Below are 22,335 nucleotides of genomic sequence, written 5' to 3' on the forward strand. Positions count from 1 at the left end.
ATCTCCGTTTGGAGCGGTGTGGAGGCACAATGCTCCCCAAGAAGCCACTAGGGCCACCGTAATCTCCTCACGCCCTCGCACAATGCAAGATGCCGTGATTCCACTAAGGGACCCTTGAGGGCGGTCACCGAACCCGTACAAATGGCAACCCTTGGGGGCGGTCACCGAACCCATACACTTTGGCAACCCTTGGGGGCGGTCACCGGTACCCGTCAAATTGCTCGGGGCGATCTCCACAACCTAATTGGAGACCCCGACGCTTGCCCGGAGCTTTACACCACAATGATTGAGCTCCGAACACCACCAACCGTCTAGGGCGCCCAAGCACCCAAGAGGAACAAGCTCAAGGGTACCAAGCACCCAAGAGTAATAAGCTTCTCAACTTGTAACTTCCACGTATCACCGTGGAGAACTCAAACCGATGCACCAAATGCAATGGCAAGGGTACACGGAGTGCCCAAGTCCTTCTCTCTCAAATCCCACCGAAGCAACTAATGCTAGGGAGGAAAAAGAGAGGAAGAACAAGAAGGAGAACACCAAGAACTCCAAGATCTAGATCCAAGGGGTTCCCCTCACATAGAGGAGAAAGTGATTGGTGGAAATGTGGATCTAGATCTCCTCTCTCTTTTCCCTCAAAAACTAGCAAGAATCCATGGAGGGATTGAGAGTTAGCAAGCTCGAAGAAGGTCAACAATGGGGGAAGAACACGAGCTCAAAGGATAAGGTTTATTGGGGAAGAAGACCCCCTTTTATAGGTGGGGAAAAATCCAACCGTTATGCTCACAGCCCGCACAGAGCGGTACTACCGCTCGTCCTCACGGTACTACCGCTAGGGGTAGCGGTACTACCTCTAAGGGTAGCGGTACTACTGCTTGCGAGCGGTACTAAAAAAATACATCCGTGCCTACCACCGCTGGACTTGTGACGAGTTTTTGGTCCGGAGCGGAAGTAGCCACGGAAGTAGCCGCGGTAGTACCGCTCCCAAGAGCGGTAGTAAAAAATTACATCCGCTCCTGTCCGCGGTAGTACCGCTGCAGCCTTTTCAGAACACCAAAACTACCACAACTTCTGCAAACGGACTCCGAATTCGACGAAACCAAGTTTGTTGGAAAGCTAGCGACAAGGGCTAACACAATCTTGATAGAAATAACAATAAAAAGCAAATTAGAAAAGGCCCAAGAGAAAATGGTGAGAACCCTTCCTCGAATAAGACCGGTAAAAACTACAACACCGAAAACGCAATAGAAGAGGCATGTGAACTCCGTTTTCGATGAACTCGATCTTGTCATCAAGATGAACATAAGCTCTAAGACTCACAAAGAGAACCAAACAAGAACCAAGAAACATGATGCAAGGATGCAATGGTTTGAGCTCTCTACTAACGATACGATCAAGCTACCAACTTGAGAGCCCCCCTTGATAGTACGGCAAACGATCCTATAACCCGGTCTCCCAACTACCACCATGAGACCGGTAAAATAGAAAACCTATCAAGGGCAAACCTTTGCCTTGCACATGATCCACTTGAGCTAGATGATGACGATCTTGTCCTCCTTAAGATGGACCACCTTTCTTGATTGCGTTGGGTCGATGGAGACTAGATGATTGCTCCCCCATACTCCACTATGGGTGAGCCACTCTTCGGCACATCTTCACAAGTCCATTGACACCACAATGGATGGCAAGCTTCAAGAACTTGATATCTTCGTGATGCTCCACCTGAACTTGCACACGGCAATCTTGATGACGATCACCACTTGATGTCATCCTTTCCATGGGTTGTATGATATCTTCCACTTGACGCAAGCCCATGGACACGTACCTAACCCCACATAAAACTCTCACATAGACCATGGGTTAGTACAAAAAGTGCAATGGACAATGCTTACCATACCATGGGATCACTTGATCCCTATCGGTACATCTTTTACGCTTTGTGAGTTGATCAACTTGATTCACTCTTGACTTAGTCTTGATCAACCTTGAATCTTTCCAACTCTCTTCGTTTGGATGATGTCTTGAAGGTAAACTTGAATGATCACACAATATTCTTCTTCAAGACATGCTTGCAATAAGCTCAACACTCATATGACCAATCTTTGGATAATTCCTTAATAGCACCTTGGTCAACACATAAACTCCTTGAAACCAACACATGGACTTCAAGAAATGCCTATGGACAAATCCTTCAAATATAACTCAATGCAACCATTAGTCCATAGAGAATGTCATCAATTACCAAAACCACACATGGGGGCACTGCATGTCCTTTCACACAGAACTAGCTCCAATTCATCAATGTAATGTAGGCATGTATTCCGAATATAGTCATACGTGCTTATGGAAAAGAACTTCCATGAGATCTTTTGTCCTATCCTCCCGTGGCAGCGGGGTCCTATTGGAAACTAAGGGATATTAAGGCCTCCTTTTAATAGAGTACTGGATCAAAGCATTAACACATAGTGAATACATGAACTGCTCAAACTATGGTCATCACTGGGAGTGGTCCCGATTATTGTCACTTCGGGGTTGCCGGATCATAACACATAGTAGGTGACTATAGACTTGCAAGATAGGATCAAGAACTCACATATATTCATGAAAACATAATAGGTTCATATCTGAAATCATGGCACTCGGCTCTAATTTCAAGCATTAAGCATAGAAAAGTCATAGCAACATCAATCTCAGAACATAGTGGATACTAGGGATCAAACCCTAACAAAACTAACTCGATTACATGATAAATCTTATCCAACCCATCACCGTCCAGCAAGCCTACGATGGAATTACTCACGCACGGCGGTGAGCATCATGAAATTGGTGATGGAGGATGGTTGATGATGACGACGGCGACGGATTCCCTTCTCCGGAGCCCCGAACGGACTCCAGATCAGCCCTCCCAAGAGAGATTAGGGCGTGGCGGCGGCTCCGTATCGTAAAACGCGATGAATCCTTCTCTCTGATTTTTTTCTCTCCGAACGTGAATATATAGAGTTGGAGTTGAGGTCGGTGGAGCTCCAGGGGCCCACGAGGCAGGGGGACGCGCCCAGGGGGGCAGGCGCGCCTCCCACCCTCGTGGACAGGGTGTGGGCCCCCTGGCCTTGATTATTTCGCCAGTATTTTTGATTAATTCCAAAATAATTCTCCGTTGATTTTCAGGTCATTCCGAGAACTTTTTTCTACACAAAAATAACACCATGGCAATTCTGCTGAAAACAGCGTCAGTCCGGGTTAGTTCCTTTCAAATAATGCAAGTTAGAGTCGAAAACAAGGGCAAAAGTGTTTGCAAAAGTAGATATGACGGAGACGTATCAACTCCCCCAAGCTTAAACCTTTGCTTGTCCTCAAGTAATTCAGTTGACAAACTGAAAGTGATAAAGAAAAACTTTTACAAACTCTGTTTGCTCTTGTTGTTGTAAATATGTAAAGCCAGCATTCAAGTTTTCAGCAAAGATTATGACTAACCATATTCACAATAACACTTAGGTCTCATGTTTACTCATATCAATGGCATAATCAACTAGCGAGCAATAATAATAAGTCTCGGATGACAACACTTTCTTAAAACAATCATAAATATGATATAACAAGATGGTATCTCACTAGCCCTTTCTGGGACCGCAAAACATAAATGCAGAGCACCTTTAAAGATCAAGGACTGACTAAACATTGTAATTCATGGTAAAAGAGATCCAGTCATACCCAATATAAATTAATAGTAATGAATGCAAATGATAGCGGTGCTCTCCAGCTGGTGCTTTTTAATAAGAGGGTGATGACTCAACATAAAAGTAAATAGATAGGCCCTTCACGGAGGGAAGCAGCGATTTGTAGAGGTGCCAGAGCTCGGTTTTGAAATAGAGATAAATAATATTTTGAGTGGTATACTTTCATTGTCAACATAAAAACCGAGAGATCTCGATATCTTCCATGCTACACACATTATAGGCGGTTCTCAAACAAAATGGTAAAGTTTATACTCCCCCGCCACCAACAAGCACACTCCACGGCTGGTCCAAAACAACGGGTACCGTCCAACTAACAACAATCCTGGGGGAGTTTTGTTTGCATTATTTTGATTTGATTTGCATAATGCATGGGGCTGGGCATCCCGGTGACCAGCCATTTTCTCGTGAGTGAGGAGCGGAGTCCACTCCTCTTGAGAATAACCCGCCTAGCATGGAAGATACAGACAGCCCTAGTTGATACATGAGCTATTCGAGCATACAAAGCGGAATTTCATTTGAAGGTTTAGAGTTTGGCACATACAAATTTACTTGGAACGGCAGGTAGATACCGCATATAGGAAGGTATGGTGGACTCATATGGAATAACTTTGGGGTTTATGGAATTGGATGCACAAGCAGTATTCCCGCTTAGTACAAGTGAAGGCTAGCAAAAGACTGGGAAGCGACCAGCTAGAGAGCGACAACAGTCATGAACATGCATTAAAATTAATAAACATTGAGTGCAAGCATGAGTAGGATATAATCCACCATGAACATAAATATCGTGGAGGCTATGTTGATTTTGTTTCAACTACATGCGTGAACATGTGCCAAGTCAAGTCACTCGAATCATTCAAAGGAGGATACCACCCTATCATACCACATCACAACCATTTTAATAGCATGCTAGCACGCAAGGTAAACCATTATAAACTCCTAGCTGATTAAGCATGGCATAAGAAACTATAATCTCTAATTGTCATTGCAAACATGTTTATTCATAATAGGCTGAATCGGGAACGATGAACTAATCATATTTACAAAAACATGAGAGGTCGAGTTCATACCAGCTTCTCTCATCTCAATCAGTCCATCATATATCGTCATAATTGCCTTTCACTTGCATGACCGAACGATGTGAATAATAATAATAGTGCACGTGCATTGGACTAAGCTGAAATCTGCAAGCATTCAATAAACAGGAGAAGACAAGGCAATATGGGCTCTTGGTTAAATCAACAATAATGCATATAAGAGCCACTTCAACAATTTCATCATGGTCTTCTCCTATCGACCCCCAAAGAAAAGAAATAAAATAAAACTATTTACACGGGAAAGCTCCCAACAAGCAAAAGAAGAACAAGAAATATTTTTGGGTTTTCTTTTAATTACTACTACTACAAGCAAGAAAGTAAACTAGCTAAAAGCTACAACTAATTTTTTTTTGTTTTTCTTAAGGTTTTTCAAACACACAAGAAGAAAGCATGAAAAAGAAAATAAACTAGCATGGATAGTACAATGAAAAAGTATGAGCACCGACAACTAGCATGAGTGGGTGAATATAAATGTAATCTCGGTGAGAAATACGTACTCCCCCAAGCTTAGGCTTTTGGCCTAAGTTGGTATATGCCCATGGGTCAAAGTGGTCCTCTCCAGTGTACTGAGGAGGATCCTCGGGGTTCCACTCCTTATTCCAAAATCCATCAAATCTTTACCCAAAAACTTTGAAAACTTCACAACACAAAACTCAACAGAAAATCTCATGAGCTCCGTTAGCGAAATAAAACAAACCACCACTTTAAGGTACGGTAATGAACTCATTATTTATTTATATTGGTGTTAAACCTACTGTATTCCAACTTCTCTATGGTTCACACCCCCCGATACTAGCCATAGATTCATCAAAATAAGCAAGCAACACACGAAAAACAGAATCTGTCAAAAACAGAACAGTCTGTAGTAATCTGTATCAAACGCAAACTTCTGTTACTCAGAAAAATCTACCAAAATAGGAAGACCTAGATAATTTTATTATTGATGTACTGCAATTGGAATCATTATTTTATCACTTTCTGGTGATTTTTAATAATTGTTTTCGTGAGCAGAAAGTTTCTGTCTTTTTCAGCAAGATCAAATAATTATCACCCAAGAAGATCCTATAGGTTTTACTTGGCACAAACAGTAATTAAAACATAAAACCACATCTAACAAGAGGCTAGATGAATTATTTATTACTAAACAGGAACAAAAAGCAAGGGACAAAAATAAAATTGGGTTGCCTCCCAACAAGCGCTATCGTTTAACGCCCCTAGCTGGGCATTTTTTATTGCAAAGATAATTCAGAAAACAGACAGAAAATACTATTTTTGCTTTATTTAATCTAAATAAAAGAAAGTAAAAGGAGGGTATAGAGAGTTGTGCTTTCTAACTTCATCCATCTCATGCTCATCAAAAGGAATCCACTAACAAGGTTGGTCAAGTCTTGTTAACAAACTCATTCCGAATCACATGAAATCGGAGAATTTTCGAAATAGCACTAGGTTACCTCAACGAGGATATGCACATCCCCAATAATAAGAATATCATATCTCTTTTTGACAGTAGGGAGAGGAAATTCAAAACCTCCAAAAATAATCGATGGAATTTTTCCAATAGAGTTTATGCTATGAACCTGAGGTTGTTTCCTCGGAAAGTATACCGTATGCTCATTACCATTAACATGAAAAGTGACATTGCCTTTGTTGCAATCAATAACAGCCCATGCAGTATTCAAAAAGGGTCTACCAAGAATAATCGACATACTTTCGTCCTCGGGAATATCAAGAATAACAAAGTCCGTTAAAATAGTAACGTTTGCAACCACAACAGGCACATCCTCACAAATACCGACAGGTATAGCGGTTGATTTATCGGCCATTAGCAAAGATATTTCAGTAGGTGTCAACTTATTCAAATCAAGTCTACAATATAAAGAGAGAGGCATAACACTAACACCGGCTCCAAGATCACATAAAGCAGTTTTAACATAGTTTCTTTTAATGGAGCATGGTATAGTGGGTACTCCTGGATCTCCTAACTTCTTTGGTATTCCACCCTTAAAAGTATAATTAGCAAGCATGGTGGAAATTTCAGCTTCCGGTATCTTTCTTTTATTAGTAACAATTTCTTTCATGTACTTAGCATAAGGATTTATTTTGAGCATATCAGTCAAACACATACGCAAAAAGATAGGTCTAATCATTTCAGCAAAGCGCTCAAAATCCTCATCATCCTTTTTCTTGGATGGTTTAGGAGGAAAAGGCATGGGTTTCTGAACCCATGGCTCTCTTTCTTTACCATGCTTCCTAGCAACAAAGTCTCTCTTATCATAACGTTGATTCTTTGATTGTGGGTTATCAAGATCAACAGCAGGTTCAATCTCTACATCATTATCATTGCTAGGTTGAGCATCAACATGAACATCATCATTATCACTATCACTAGGTTCATGTTCATTACCAGATTGTGTTTCAGCATCAGAAAGAGAAATATCATTGGGATTCTCAGGTGTGTCAACAACAGGTTCACTAGAAGCATGCAAAGTCCTATCATTTTTCTTTTTCTTCTTCTTAGAAGAACTAGGTGCATCAACATTAGTTCTCTGAGAATCTTGCTCAATTCTCTTAGGGTCGCCCTCGGGATACAAAGGTTCCTGAGTCACTTTACCCCCTCTAGTTGCAACTCTAACGACAAAATCATTATTCTTACTATTCAATTCATTGAGCAAATCATTCTGAGCATTAAGTACTTGTTCAACTTGAGTGGCAACCATAGAAGCATGTTTACTAATGAGTTTGAGTTCACCTTTAACTCTAGACATATAATCACTCAAGTGTTCAATCATATAAGCATTGCGTTTCAGTTGTCTACCAAAATAAGCATTAAAATCTTCTTGCTTAACCATAAAGTTATCAAACTCATCGAAACATTGGCTAGCAAACTTAGTAGGAGGGATTTCAGCTTTATCATATCTATAGAGAGAATTTACCTTTACTACCTGTGTCGGGTTATCAACACCATGTATTTCTTCAACAGGCGGTAAATTAAGACCATGTATTTCTTCAAGAGGAGGTAAATTCTTAACATCTTCAGCTTTTATACTTTTTTCTTTCATAGATTTCTTTGCCTCTTGCATATCTTTAGGAATGAGAAATAGAACACCCCTTTTCTTTGGAGTTGGCTTAGGAGTTGGTTCAGGAAGTGTCCAATTATTTTCATTTGTCAACATATTATTCAATAGAATTTCATCTTGATCAATAGTTCTTTCCCTGAAAACACAACCAGCACAACTATCCAGGTGGTCTCTCGAAGCATAGGTTAGTCCATTATAAAAGATATCAAGTATTTCATTTTTCTTGAGAGGATGATCAGGCAAAGCATTAAGTAATTGGAGAAGCCTCCCCCAAGCTTGTGGGAGACTCTCTTCTTCAATTTGCACAAAATTATATATTTCCCTTAAAGCAGCTTGTTTCTTATGAGCGGGGAAATATTTAGCAGAGAAGTAGTAAATCATATCCCGGGGACTACGCACACAACCAGGATCAAGAGAATTAAACCATGTCTTAGCATCACCCTTTAATGAGAACGGAAATAATTTAAGGATATAATAGTAGCGAGTTTTCTCATCATTAGTGAATAGTGTGGCTATATCATTTAATTTAGTAAGATGTGCCACAACAGTTTCAGATTCATAGCCATAGAAAGGATCAGATTTAACCAAAGTAATTATCTCAGGATCGACAGAGAAATCGTAATCCTTATCAGTAACAAAGATAGGTGAAGTAGCATAAGCAGGGTCATATTTCATTCTAGCATTCAGAGTTTTTTCTTTAAACTTAGCTAATAATTTCTTAAGATCACTTCTATCATTGCAAGCAAGAAAATCTCTAGCAGTTTCTTCATCCATAACATAACCCTTAGGCACAACAGGCAATTCATATCTAGGGGGAGAATCTTCATCATCACTTTCATCAATATTATCAGTTTCAATAATTTCATTCTCTCTAGCCCTAGCAAGTTGTTCATCAAGAAATTCACCTAGTGGCACAGTAGTATCAAGCATGGAAGTAGTTTCGTCATAAGTATCATGCATAGCAGAAGTGGCATCATTAATAACATGCAACATATCAGAATTAATAGCAGAAGCAGGTTTAGATGTCGCAAGCTTACTCAAAACAGAAGGTGAATCAAGTGCAGAGCTAGATGGCAGTTCCTTACCTCCCCTCGTAGTTGAGGGATAAATTTTGGTTTTTTCATCTTTCAAGTTCCTCATAGTGACCAGCAGATATAAATCCCAAGTGACTCAAAGAATAGAGCTATGCTCCCCGACAACGGCGCCAGAAAATAGTCTTGATAACCCACAAGTATAGGGGATCACAACAGTTTTCGAGGGTAGAGTATTCAACCCAAATTTATTGATTCGACACAAGGGGAGCCAAAGAATATTCTCAAGTATTAGCAGTTGAGTTGTCAATTCAACCACACCTGGATAACTTAATATCTGCAGGAAAGTATTTAGTAGCAAAGTAGTATGGAAGTAACGGTAACGGTAGCAAAGGTAACAGTGACAGCAGTTTTGTAGTAATTGTAACAGTGGCAACGGTAAAGTAACTAAGCAGAGAGCAATATGTGAAAAGCTCGTAGGCATTGGATCGGTGATGGATAATTTTGCCGGATGCGATTATTCATGCAACAGTTATAACATAGGGTGACACAGAACTAGCTCCAATTCATCAATGTAATGTAGGCATGTATTCCGAATATAGTCATACGTGCTTATGGAAAAGAACTTGCATGACATCTTTTGTCCTACGCTCCCGTGGCAGCGGGGTCCTATTGGAAACTAAGGGATATTAAGGCCTCCTTTTAATAGTGTACCGGACCAAAGCATTAACAGATAGTGAATACATGAACTCCTCAAACTATGGTCATCACCGGGAGTGGTCCCGATTATTGTCACTTCGGGGTTGCCGGATCATAACACATAGTAGGTGACTATAGACTTGCAAGATAGGATCAAGAACTCACATATATTCATGAAAACATAATAGGTTCAGATCTGAAATCATGGCACTCGGGCCCTAGTGACAAGCATTAAGCATAGAAAAGTCATAGCAACATCAATCTCAGAACATAGTGGATACTAGGGATCCACCCTAACAAAACTAACTCGATTACATGATAAATCTCATCCAATCCATCACCGTCCAGCAAGCCTACGATGGAATTACTCACGCACGGCGGTGAGCATCATGAAATTGGTGATGGAGGATGGTTGATGATGACGACGGCGACGGGTTCCCCTCTCCGGAGCCCCGAACGGACTCCAGATCAGCCCTCCCAAGAGAGATTAGGGCTTGGTGGCGGCTCCATATCGTAAAACGCGATGAATCCTTCTCTCTGATTTTTTTTCTCCCCGAACGTGAATATATAGAGTTGGAGTTGAGGTCGGTGGAGCTCCAGGGGGCCCACGAGGCAGGGGGCGCGCCTCCCACCCTCGTGGACAGGGTGTGGGCCCCCTGGCATTGATTCTTTCGCCAGTATTTTTTATTAGTTCCAAAATAATTCTCCGTTGATTTTCAGGTCATTCCGAGAACTTTTATTTTTGCACAAAAATAACACCATGGCAATTCTGCTGAAAACAGCGTCAGTCCAGGTTAGTTCCATTCAAATCATGCAAGTTAGAGTCCAAAACAAGGGCAAAAGTGTTTGGAAAAGTAGATACGACGGAGACGTATCAGGCGTGCATAATTTTCTCGAAGTGGCTGAGGCAAACAAGCAGAATGGTTTTATGTGTTGTCCATGCCCTATATGTGGGAATACGAAGTCTTACTCTGACCGGAAAATCCTTCACAACCATCTGCTTTATAAGGGTTTCATGCCACACTACAATGTTTGGACCAGGCACAGAGAAATAGGGGTTATGATGGAAGACAGCGAAGAAGAAGAGAACGATGACAACTATGTGCCCCCAGAATACGGTGATGCTGCAACGGGGGAAGCTGCTTAAGATCAAGAGGAACCAGACGATATTGTGCCCGATGATGATCTCCATCGGGTCATTGTTGATGCAAGGAGGCAGTGCGAAAGTCAAAAGGAGAAGCTGAAGTTCGATCGCATGTTAGAGGATCACAAAAAAGGGTTGTACCCCAATTGCGAAGATGGCAACACAAAGCTCGGTACCATACTGGAATTGCTGCAGTGGAAGGCAGAGAATGCTATGCCTGACAAAGGATTTGAGAAGCTACTAAAAATATTGAAGAAGAAGATTCCAAAGGATAACGGATTGCCCGACAGTACGTACGCAGCAAAGAAGGTCGTATATATGCCCTCTAGGATTGGAGGTGCAGAAGATACATGCATGCCCTAATGACTGCATCCTCTACCGTGGTGCGTGCGAGGATTTGAACGCATGCCCGGTATGCGGTGCATTGCGGTATAAGATCAGACGAGATGACCCTGGTGATGTTGACGGCGAGCCCCCCAGGAAGAGGGTTCCTGTGAAGGTGATTTGGTATGCTCCTATAATACCACGGTTGAAACGTTTGTTCAGAAACGAAGAGCATGCCAAGTTGATGTGATGGCACAGAGAGGACCGTAAGAAATACGGGAAGTTGAGAGCACCCGCTGACGGGTCGCAGTGGAGAAAAATCCAGAGAAAGTACTGGGCTGAGTTTGCAGGTGACCCAAGGAACGTATGGTTTGGTTTAAGCGCAGATGGCATTAATCCTTTCGGGGAGCAGAGCAACAATCACAGCACCTGGCCCGTGACTCTATGTATGTATAACCTTCCTCCTTGGATGTGCATGAAGCAGAAGTTCATTATGATGCCGGTTCTCATCCAAGGCCCTAAGCAACCCGGCAACGACATTGATGTGTACCTAAGGCCATTAGTTGAAGAACTTTTACAGCTGTGGAATGGAAATGGTGTACGTGTGTGGGATGAGCACAAACAGGAGGAATTTAACCTGCACGCGTTGCTGTTTGTAACCATCAACGATTGGCCCGCTCTCAGTAACCTTTCAGGACAGACAAACAAGGGATACCACGCATGCATGCACTGTTTAGCTGACACCGAAAGTATATACCTGGACAAATGCAGGAAGAATGTGTATCTGGGCCATTGTCGATTTCTTCCGACCAACCATCAATGTCGAAAGAAAGGCAAGCATTTCAAAGGCGAGGCAGATCACCGAAAGAAGCCTGCCATGCGTACCGGTGATCACGTACTTGCTATGGTCAATGATTTACACATAATCTTTGGAAAGGGTCCCGGCGGACTATCTGTTCCGAATGACGCTGAGGGACGCGCACCCATGTAGAAGAAGAAATCTATATTTTGGGACCTACCCTACTGGAAAGACCTAGAGGTCCGCTCTTCAATCGACGTGATGCACGTGATGAAGAACCTTTGCGTGAACCTGCTAGGCTTCTTGGGCGTGTATGGGAAGACAAAAGATACACCAGAGGCACGGGAGGACCTGCAACGTTTGCACGAAAAATACAGCATGCCTCCAAAGCAGTATGAAGGTCCTACCAGCTACGCTCTTACCAAAGAAGAGAAGGAAATCTTCTTTGAATGCCTGCTCAGTATGAAGGTCCCGACTGGCTTCTCGTCGAATATAAAGGGAATCATAAATATGCCAGAGAAAAAGTTCCAGAACCTAAAGTCTCATGACTGCCACGTGATTATGACGCAACTGCTTCCGGTTGCATTGAGGGGGCTTCTACCGAAAAACGTCTGATTAGCCATTGTGAAGCTATGTGCATTCCTCAATGCAATCTCTCAGAAGGTGATCGATCCAGAAATCATACCAAGGCTAAGGAGTGATATGGCGCAATGTCTTATCAGTTTCGAGCTGGTGTTCCCACCATCCTTCTTCAATATCATGACGCACATCCTAGTTCATCTAGTCGACGAGATTGTCATTCTGGGCCCCGTATTTCTACACAATATGTTCCCCTTTAAGAGGTTCGTGGGAGTCCTAAAGAAATATGTCCGTAACCGCGCTAGGCCAGAAGGAAGCATCTCCATGGGCCATCAAACAAAGGCATTGGATTTTGTGTTGACTTCATTCTTGGCCTTAATAAGATTGGTCTCCATAAATCGCGGTATGAGGGGAGACTGACTGGAAAAGGCACGCTTGGAGGGGACTCAATAATGTGCAGGGACGGGCATTCTTGGTCTGAAGCACACTACACAGTTCTACATAACTCTACCTTGGTGACCCTGTATGTTGATGAACACAAGAACAGTCTGCGCTCCAAACACCCGGAGCAGTGTAACGATTGGATTACATGTGAACACATCAGGACTTTCGGCAGTTGGTTGGAAACACGTCTCAGAGGTGACACCACTGTTTGTGATGAGCTGTACTCGTTGTCCAAGGGACCATCTTCGACTGTATTGACTTACAAAGGATACGAGATAAATGGGAATACATTTTACACGATCGCCCAAGATGAAAAGAGCACCAACCAAAACAGCGGTGTCCACTTTGATGCAGTAACCAATAGGGGAAAGGACACATATTATGGTTACATAGTGGACATATGGGAACTTGACTACGGACATGATTTTAAGGTCCCTTTGTTTAAGTGCAAATGGGTCAATCTGTCGGGAGGCGGGGTACAGGTAGACCCACAGTACGGAATGACAACAGTGGATCTGAACAATCTTGGGTACACAGACGAACCGTTCATCCTAGCCAATGATGTGGCGCAGGTTTTCTATGTGAAGGACATGTCTACGAAACCGAGAAAAGAAAAGATAAGGAAGCGAACACATCATACAATGAGCCAAAGCGCCACATAGTTCTTTCAGGAAAAAGAGACATCGTGGGAGTGGAGGGCAAGGCAGACATGTCCGAAGATTATGAAAAGTTTCATGAAATTCCTCCCTTCAAAGTCAAGGCTGATCCAACCACCCTGTTAAACGATGAAGATTATCCATGGTTACGGTGCACTAAGCAAAGGACATAAGCAAAGAAAAAGTGAAGACTTTCTCTCCACGACTATTATGATGATGCCTTTGATCTAGAATATCCATGTAACAGACGAGTTTCCGTATGAAACCCTGATACTTCGAAAGAGATTGTCCGTTTTGTACACGAAGTGCATCCAGTTTTTCGGTAACCCTCTCTACTTTTTTGCACATGCTATGTGGGTGAAATGATGATGCCATGCCAACTTTCAACCTTTTCAGAGTTCATTTGAAATGCTTTTCCATTTCAGGGTCATTTAGCTCAACCAAATCAGTAAATGCATGAAAAATAACAAATGAAGTCAGAAAGGGTTGAAAATTGATGAGGTCCCGGTTGAATGGTCCATTTTGAACACAGAAAAAGTCCGGAGTTCAAATAAGTTCAAAAAGGTTGAAACTTTTTGTTTCTGTTCAAAACATTAAAAGCAAAAAGAATTTTCTAAGAATTTATGCAACTAAAAGCAAAAGGAATCAACTAAAAATCTTTTATAAACCTCTAGTATTTTTGAAACTAAAATTATATAAAATTTATGCAACTAAAATTATCTAACAATTTTCTGTTCAAAACATTAAAGGCAAAAAGAATTTTCATAAAGAAATTTTTGTTAGAAACTTTAATAGCAAACTAAAATAACAAAATCTGTTTTTCATTAAAATAGATATTTAAAATAACCTAAAATTACCAAATTGAGTATAATGATAAAACACAGTAATAATAAATAGTAGGAAAAAATCACTCAAAAATCAAATTTGAAAACTAATGGCACTAACAGAAAGTTTATAATTTTTGTGACCTAAAAGCAAATAGAATTAAAAAATAAAGCAAAAAAAAGAAAAGAAATAATGCAAAAAAAAATTGGAAAAAATAAAAAAAATGCCGCCTACTGGGCCACCACGACCTGAATACGATTAGAAACCCAACCAACCAGGTGGGCCAGGATTCAGGCCCGCAGAAGGCTGAGTAGGCCCACAGGCATGTACAGAGGGGTTAGGCCCGTAAGCCTGCTTTAGAGATGAGCTCGACAGCTCAGGCGCACCGCACCTTATAAACAGGTGCGGCTAGAGAGGTGGTACTAAACTCCCACCACCACGCAGTTGTGCAAGGCCGTTAATCCCGGTTGGTTGCATCAACCGGGATTAAAGGGGTGCATTGGTACCGGTTCATGGCACCAACCGGGACCAAAGGCCTCTGCTTCCCACCCTTTGGGCTGCTGAAAAGAGACATTTGGTCCCGGTTGGTGGCACCAACCGGGACTAAAGGGGGGCATTGGTCCCGGTTGGTGCCATGAACCGGGACCAATGCTCCGTCTATATAAGCCAACACTTGTGAAAATTTTCATTTAGTTCGTCTTCCCCGCCCCGACGACGCCGCCAGGCTGCCCCTCTGCCTCGCCGTCGTCGCCCTGCCTCCGACGCCGTCCCGCGCCGCCCTGTGCCACCCCTGCCCCGACGCCGCCGGCCCTGCCTCCTCGTCGTTGTCGCCGCCCGGCACCAGCAGCCTATTTTTGTTGTTGCAGAAAAAAATTATCACAATGTCAGTAAAAAAAGGTATAACATGCAAGAAACCAATGCTTCTATGTTTCATCAAATTGTTTCATCTTCTATGTTTTCACCTCACAATACTAAATAAAATGCTTCCGTATCTTCTACTACAATAATCACAGTGCTACAAGCAAAGTAATCAAGTTGATTTTTGGGTTTTGTAATACAAATTGGCTTTTCCTACTAGATGCAACATCTTCTATCTAACATTTTTCTAGTGAAGGAACTTTGTCCAACAGGATCACTGCTTAAAGCATGCAACATAGTCAAATAGAACCGGTGCTTCATATTTTTCACAAGATATGCAGCATTAGCCTTACAAATAAGCTCATATTGGTGAATTTTTTCAACTTTGATTTTGTACTTTGTTAGGAGCATTCACCACACGTGTTGCACATTTTTTGTTTTTGCAAATCTTAAACTGAAACTGCAAGGAGCAAATTATACATGGGTTTCAGTTGACTTCCTCCTGAACATTTTTTTGCTGCATTTAAAAAAAAACTGAAAGTGTAAGGGCAAGTATACACAGTTTTCAGTTGACATTCCCCTGCACATTGCTGGAGCAGTTATTAAACTGAAATTGGAAAGTTAACATAAGGAGACATGCTGCAATTGATACTGTATTTTTTCTGACGACAGTGATCAGAGAGACACAAAATTATGAACATGGCAGAATCAAAACAACATCATGCTTCATGTCAGCAAGTAGCTTGCAACTTACCCAAGCTTCTGAGGAGCTTGCCCGGGATGCTTCAGCAGAGAACACAGGAGGATTGCGGAGCTCCCTTGCAGCTGCAGACCGGCGAATCGGCTCGCCGGCGAGAATCGGGGCCGATCTGGCCTGCCTGCTGCTCGATGGAGCACCGGAGCTTCGATCCATGGCGGCCGACAACATAGATCGAACTATGTGGTGAGCTGCCATGGCGCTGGAAGGTGTACGGGGGCGTTGCTGCGTCGACGGCGGCGAGGTAGAGGCGATGCTGAGTCGTCTGCGGCGGTGGTAGAGCCGGCGCGGCGTTGGCGGCGGCTGTGGTAGAGGCAACGCGGCGTCGGCGGCGTGGATCTCCTCCTCGCCCTGGCCTCGGGCGGGTGCAGAGGAGCTGTAGAGGAGGTGGGGATTTTGCTTCCACGAAAACCGTTGCATCAACGCGGGGAAGGACAACTGGATCTTGTCGAGAGGGTGAACACGTGGCTTGAATCCGACGGCCACACATAATTAAATCCAAGGGCTGTCTTGCGGGATGCTAATTGTGAGATTTGCAGCCGGATGACGCCTAGCAGCCGCCAAGCAAAAAGGACACGATATTTTGGCAACATGTGCATTCTTGGTTTCATGAGCACAAACACTACGCGTCCTATAATTTGGATGTGATCCATGATTGCGATGCGAAGTCACTACTCCATTGATGGTACACCATTTCAAATGCCGTCATGAAGTTTTGCTGTGATTGTACTGGCAGAAAAAAATGTGGCCAACGGGAGCGTCATGAAGATCGTAAATTTTGCTTCTTATTACTCTACGTGCTGGTCATTTCTTTGATTCAATCAATGTTGCAACTTGATGATCATGCCATTGTATAGCCCGCACGTGTTGCCGCAATGTACCAAAAGACGGAAAGCAAGCCTTTCACTTTGACGCATTTTTGGATGAAGCTCAAGGGGAGCCCACCTGGGTGGCGTTGAAGAAATTCAAGCTTGAGGAGAGAAAGCTTGAGATGAAGGCCACTTTTGACAAGTACGATTGAATTTGGGATTGATGAATTTTAAAAACTTATTGAACATCCGGTGTTTTTATTAGGATATAAATGTATGGTTAAATTGCTATCGGTTGATGATTCAAAGTGAGGCTGTATCGCAGACATTTGGTTTAGTTTTTTGTTTTCGAAAAAAAACGGGACATTTGGTGCACTGGGTTGGATGACCAGTTGCGTTACCGTTGTCCGTGAAGCGTTCGTTTGGGGTATCCATTTTGATGTACAACGTTGGAGACGAGTGCGGAGGCTACGTAGGCTAGCAAAGAGAGAACAACGCATGATTTGCCGAGCACAACTCCGTGGATTTAGCGTGCTAACAACTCCCTCCGTAAAATAATGATCTAAACGCTCTTATATAACGTGCTAACTACTCCCTCCGTAAAGTAATGATCTAAGCGCTTTTATATTTCTTTATACTGCTTGTCATATCATTCGATTATAGCTGACCGAGGTTACATGGGGTTCCAAACGAAACACAAAAGAGTAAAAGCACGATGAGTTTATTTCATTTCACTTTTCGTGCGAGAAAAAGAGAGATTTCACTTCACCAAATAGAGTTTATTTACACAGGGTTAGCCTAAACGACTTAGATCAAAAGGACTTTTGAATCTATACAGCATGTAAAGTTTGCCAACGTATGGTATGTCTCACAAACTCTCTTCCTGACACTCAGACGCTCCTGAACAAGGCTCGTGCATCTCATCATATCACTGCCCTGACTCGTAATCACCGGTACCTCTATCCACCCGAGCACTTCGGTCAGTCCTTCCATGCACACCATGATTTCAAACTCCATGGCATCCAGGCAGCACTGTAAGCCGCTGATGGCATGTTAAACTCGTTTCTAACAGCAGATGCAGCACCACCAACTCACCAGATATGAAGCGGTCACCAGTTTCGCTGCATATCAAGTGGTAGCAGGATAAAGGAGCTCACAAAAAGAAAAGAAGTTCAACTTCATTTCGAACAACATACATCACCACCTGGTGAGGTGAAACAATCGCCAGTGAAGTAACCAGAGTCTAGCTTGTGCAGTTCCTCTGCATATCAAACAGGTAAATAGAAAACAGAGCTCGTACAGAGAGAAATAGGATTATAAGTAGGCCACAACAGGTGACACATCATTTCTAACTGTCAAAAATGAACAACATACTGCACTAAGCCACATAGGCAGCATGTGTAGCTAAATCATGGTTCTACCTACAGCAATGCAACGTCCCCTGCACTGCAAGCCACTTTTAAATCAGCTGGCTTTCAAAATTAGCCACTTGCTAAAATTTGAGTTCCGCACCACAGTCCTTCATGACTCGATAAATTCCACAAGAATTTCAAGGGTTCCTCTACACATGCTAACAGGGCTAACATCTTCAGTGGTTTCAGACCAACTGACTCAATGGCACAGCTCTTACCATTATGAATGAGGAGTGACTAGCAGATGGTTCTGATATATGTTGAAAAGAGGTCACTGACAAATTTGTAATTTGGCAAATGCACCACCAATGAATATTACAAATGGTACCAGTTGAAAAATCAAGTAGCAAAACTTTCCTTGTACAGCAACAAGAACAGCAAGCCATACCAGGAAATCACAGCTGTTGCACCTCAGCAGCAAGTAATCGAACATGTACAGCTCGACTACTCGAGAGCAAGAGGTAGCCAATGCTGGATCCAAAGTGAGGATGGATGCACATGGCTGCCATACAAATACTGCTCAAGCAAACAGGTCATCAACAACAAACAATTATAGATCCAACAATTAAAGATAGATGGCAGATTTATAGGGTTTCTTTACCATTTTATGTCCCAACATAATACAGATCCAACTGACATGACAAACAACAAATAACATACTAGTTCACATATTTTGAACTGAGAATATTGCAACCCCATCAACCCCATCCCTATGACTAGGGAAAGCACTACAGCGACATTAGTGGAGGCAATAACCTATCAGGAAGACAAGGCATGGAACCTAACCATCAGCGACAGGCCTCCATACGATGCAGAAAACAACAGAACAACCAGACAGACACGCACATTCACTACCATAAGCCATATTTACATGCATGTAATGGCAAGTACCCAGATGACACTACGGAAGGGCTGAGACAACAATGGCTGCACTGGCCGATGTTTCGTTCACTGGAGCACAGTATGCTAGTAGGACGGGTATGGAACTGGTTGTCTGTCAGCTCGACGGCTGACATCATTCATAACAGAACCAAATACACGTCTACTATACTCATATGTACCATCATTTAATCCTCTACTTGCTACCCCACTTGATGCTGGAGAAAAAAAGGAATCATCAGATTTAATACAAAATTCACATTAAATATCTCATATATTTCATATGGCAAAAGAAACTCCTCTCACCTTGGGAATGGAAATCATAAGAATGATTTGGAGAAACACCATGGCCTGCAATCCTACCATTTACCACTCTATGTTGTGACACAGGAGTATCACCAAATCTCATTGGTTGAGGTGGATTTGATAGTGGTATAGGGTTCATTTTAGGAGTTACAGGAACATTGACATTTGAAGATGCTTTGTCTTGCCCAGAAATCTGTCAAAAATAAAGGGCATAATTTCAGGGTTGAATCTTTTGCTACTGCTTTGTAAATAAATATATAAATAGAAACCTAGTAATGCCAAGAACCTCAGGTATTGGATTGGACCCAGAATCAACTATTCACAGAGAATGTAATTCACCATACCCAAAGAACAACACACTGCAATCTATACTACAGCAAATTAAATAACCAGGGAGAAAAAAGAACGCACCGCAAATTTAAGTGTTCTATTGTGAAGCCGAACAAGGCCAGAAAACAGCCTAACAGCATACTGGGCAATCTCCTCTGTTTCATACTCAGCAAAAGCAAAACCTTTGGGTCGACTAGTTTCCTTGTCACGGGGTATGTGCAAGTCTACTACACGACCTACCTGAATAAGAATCTCATACAAAACCCTCTCCGAGACCTTTTCATCCAAGTTACCTATTTAACAAATACATAGTTGAAGAATTAATACAGTACTGGTCATTACTTCCTTATATTTAGGCATGCAAAAAAAAGGGCAAAGTGGAACAATAACAATCATTGAAAAATAGCGAAACTAGAGTACTACAACAGTGTCAGCCATGAAAAACATATATTAAGGCGTGCAAAAAAGAGAGGCAAAGTGGAACAAAAACAATCATTGAAAAATAGCAGAAGTAGAGTACTGCAACAGTGTCAACCATGAAAAGACATTCTGTCCACTAGCAGAACTAGAGGACTGCAACAGCCTAACAGTAAATAAAACCACTGAATACCCTGATACAAAAGCATGTTCATTTCTACCTTACAACAATGTCTTTCAAGAAGCATTGTTAGTGAAGCTGTGGTGAATTCCTCTCGGTGACACAAAGTTGTCAGCTACTAAAATAGGCCCTCTATGGCTAGCCCCATAATGCGTAACATTAATCCATGATGGTCATCAATCTCACAACTCTTATCATTCACACATCTAAACCCTTGATAATGCATTTACTAAGCAGACTCAATTTGCTATTAGATTTGGTTTTGCAGGCATATGCTTATGCTGATTTTCACTATGTGCATGCTTACGAAATTTCAATTGGAAGCACCACACGGAGCCCAGAACACCAAAGAAATGATTGTTGCAGAAGGAAATCAGCATGTTCAAGTTAACTAATCTGCCAATATACAAGTAAACATAGTACAGCGAACAATTGATATTCCGAATCTAGGAGCTAGGTACAGCAACACATAAGGCAATCACCGACTGTACAAGCATAATAATCAATTAAACTATACTATCTAAACTAGGGTGATAGAGCGTAAATCTACACCAGCCAAATCGAAAAGGGGGCGAAATCCCGCTTCATCAAAACATCTACAGCGCGCAATCAGGCTGAACCTGCTTGCGGGGCAACGACAGCAATTCCGAAAAATCACAACTTGGGGCACATCACTAGGAGCACCGGCCGCAAAGGCGTCAACTTTCGGACGAAACATAGCGAATTCCCCCCTCAATCCCAAGCCGAACCACCAGGACGGCCACAAAAAATTGGGGGAAACTCGCAGGAAGAGCCGCACCGCACGATTAGGGCTGGGATCTCACCTATGTAGACGGCACAGCCCGGATTCCTCGCCATAGGGACCGGATCTGGGGAGGCGGACGCGGAGGAAGGAGTCCAACCGGGGGAAGCAAAGCGGGCGAAGCGACTACCACACGACGGCTGCGCGACGCACGAGCTCACAGGGAAGGGGGTTGGTGGCTCACGGCGTTTGGGCGCTATTTCTAGCAGTTGGTTCGGGTACGGTACGGTTCGGCTTCGGCTGCCGACGCCGCGACCGAGGCGGCTCGGTGGACTCGGGCGGCTGAGCAGTCAATGGGCCTAGGTATCGGTGGGCGCTTGTTCGCTGCTCTTAACAAGATAGTAAACTCTTACCACACCGGTCCTTGTGGAAATCCATGATATCTTCCTCCTCCACTCGGCGGCGGCGACGGCGGCGCGTCATGAGTGAAGCTCCTTGCTGTCATTGGACCTCTGATACATCATCGTATCCAAGGACACGTTGTTGATGCAACAGTCAGGGAGTCGGTCAGAGCCGGAACAATGCCGGGGACAACGACCTAGGAAACAGACAATCATTGCGGAGAACAAGGCCGTGAAGTGGATTGGACGACCACCCAGATCCGACTAGACATATTCAGGGAGGTATAATCAGACGTATTCAAGGAGAGATAACCCGACAAATTCCTCGACGACACCAAAATTGTCTGAATGTCGCCGGTCAAAGAAGGAACCCGAGGACCAAGACGCGAAGCGGCGGCATCCACTCCGTTAGAATACACCTTTGAAGACCACCTACATAACACGCAGACACAATTAGATCCACTACTCTGTAAGAACAGTGACTGGACTATCCCCACCGTCCTCTAGGCCGCCGACGAGATCGTCGTCGACGAGTGGGCCAAGAGTCGGGGAAATCTTATTTGGATCTGCACAATTCCGCCATCACCACCATAGTGTCACGTTGTGGAACCGAAATCTAATCCTAAGAGATCTAACGACAGTGTTGCAATGGAGATCTGGGGTCCCCACCCCCTCCTGTCGCCGGAGTGGCAATCGAAGGAGGGGACCTATGGCCTCGTTGGTGAGGGAGCGGCGGAGTTGTGGCGACTAGGGTTTCAAGAGTGGGTTCACTTGGAAAAAGAAAGAACCCCAACGATGGTTACCTTTTTATAGTTATTTCCTAGGGAATTTGACGGGATC

General features: G+C 43.0%; 1 protein-coding gene across 1 annotated transcript; it reads right to left on the reverse strand.

Moving 5' to 3' along the window:
* Nucleotides 1-18,804: 18,804 nt before the first annotated feature.
* On the reverse strand, nt 18,805-21,396 carry LOC123182104 (RNA-binding protein 7). The gene is made up of 4 exons (XM_044594569.1): nt 21,177-21,396; nt 19,836-20,047; nt 19,425-19,617; nt 18,805-19,336 (listed from the first exon to the last, which is right to left on the reverse strand). The coding sequence occupies exons 1-4, from the start codon at nt 21,208-21,210 to the stop codon at nt 19,206-19,208; spliced, it is 570 nt and encodes a 189-aa protein (XP_044450504.1). The 5' UTR covers nt 21,211-21,396; the 3' UTR covers nt 18,805-19,205.
* Between the last annotated feature and the right edge of the window lie 939 nt (nt 21,397-22,335).

The sequence above is a fragment of the Triticum aestivum genome, chromosome 1D, assembly GCF_018294505.1.
Source record: "Triticum aestivum cultivar Chinese Spring chromosome 1D, IWGSC CS RefSeq v2.1, whole genome shotgun sequence".
NCBI classification, from domain to species: Eukaryota; Viridiplantae; Streptophyta; class Magnoliopsida; order Poales; family Poaceae; genus Triticum; species Triticum aestivum.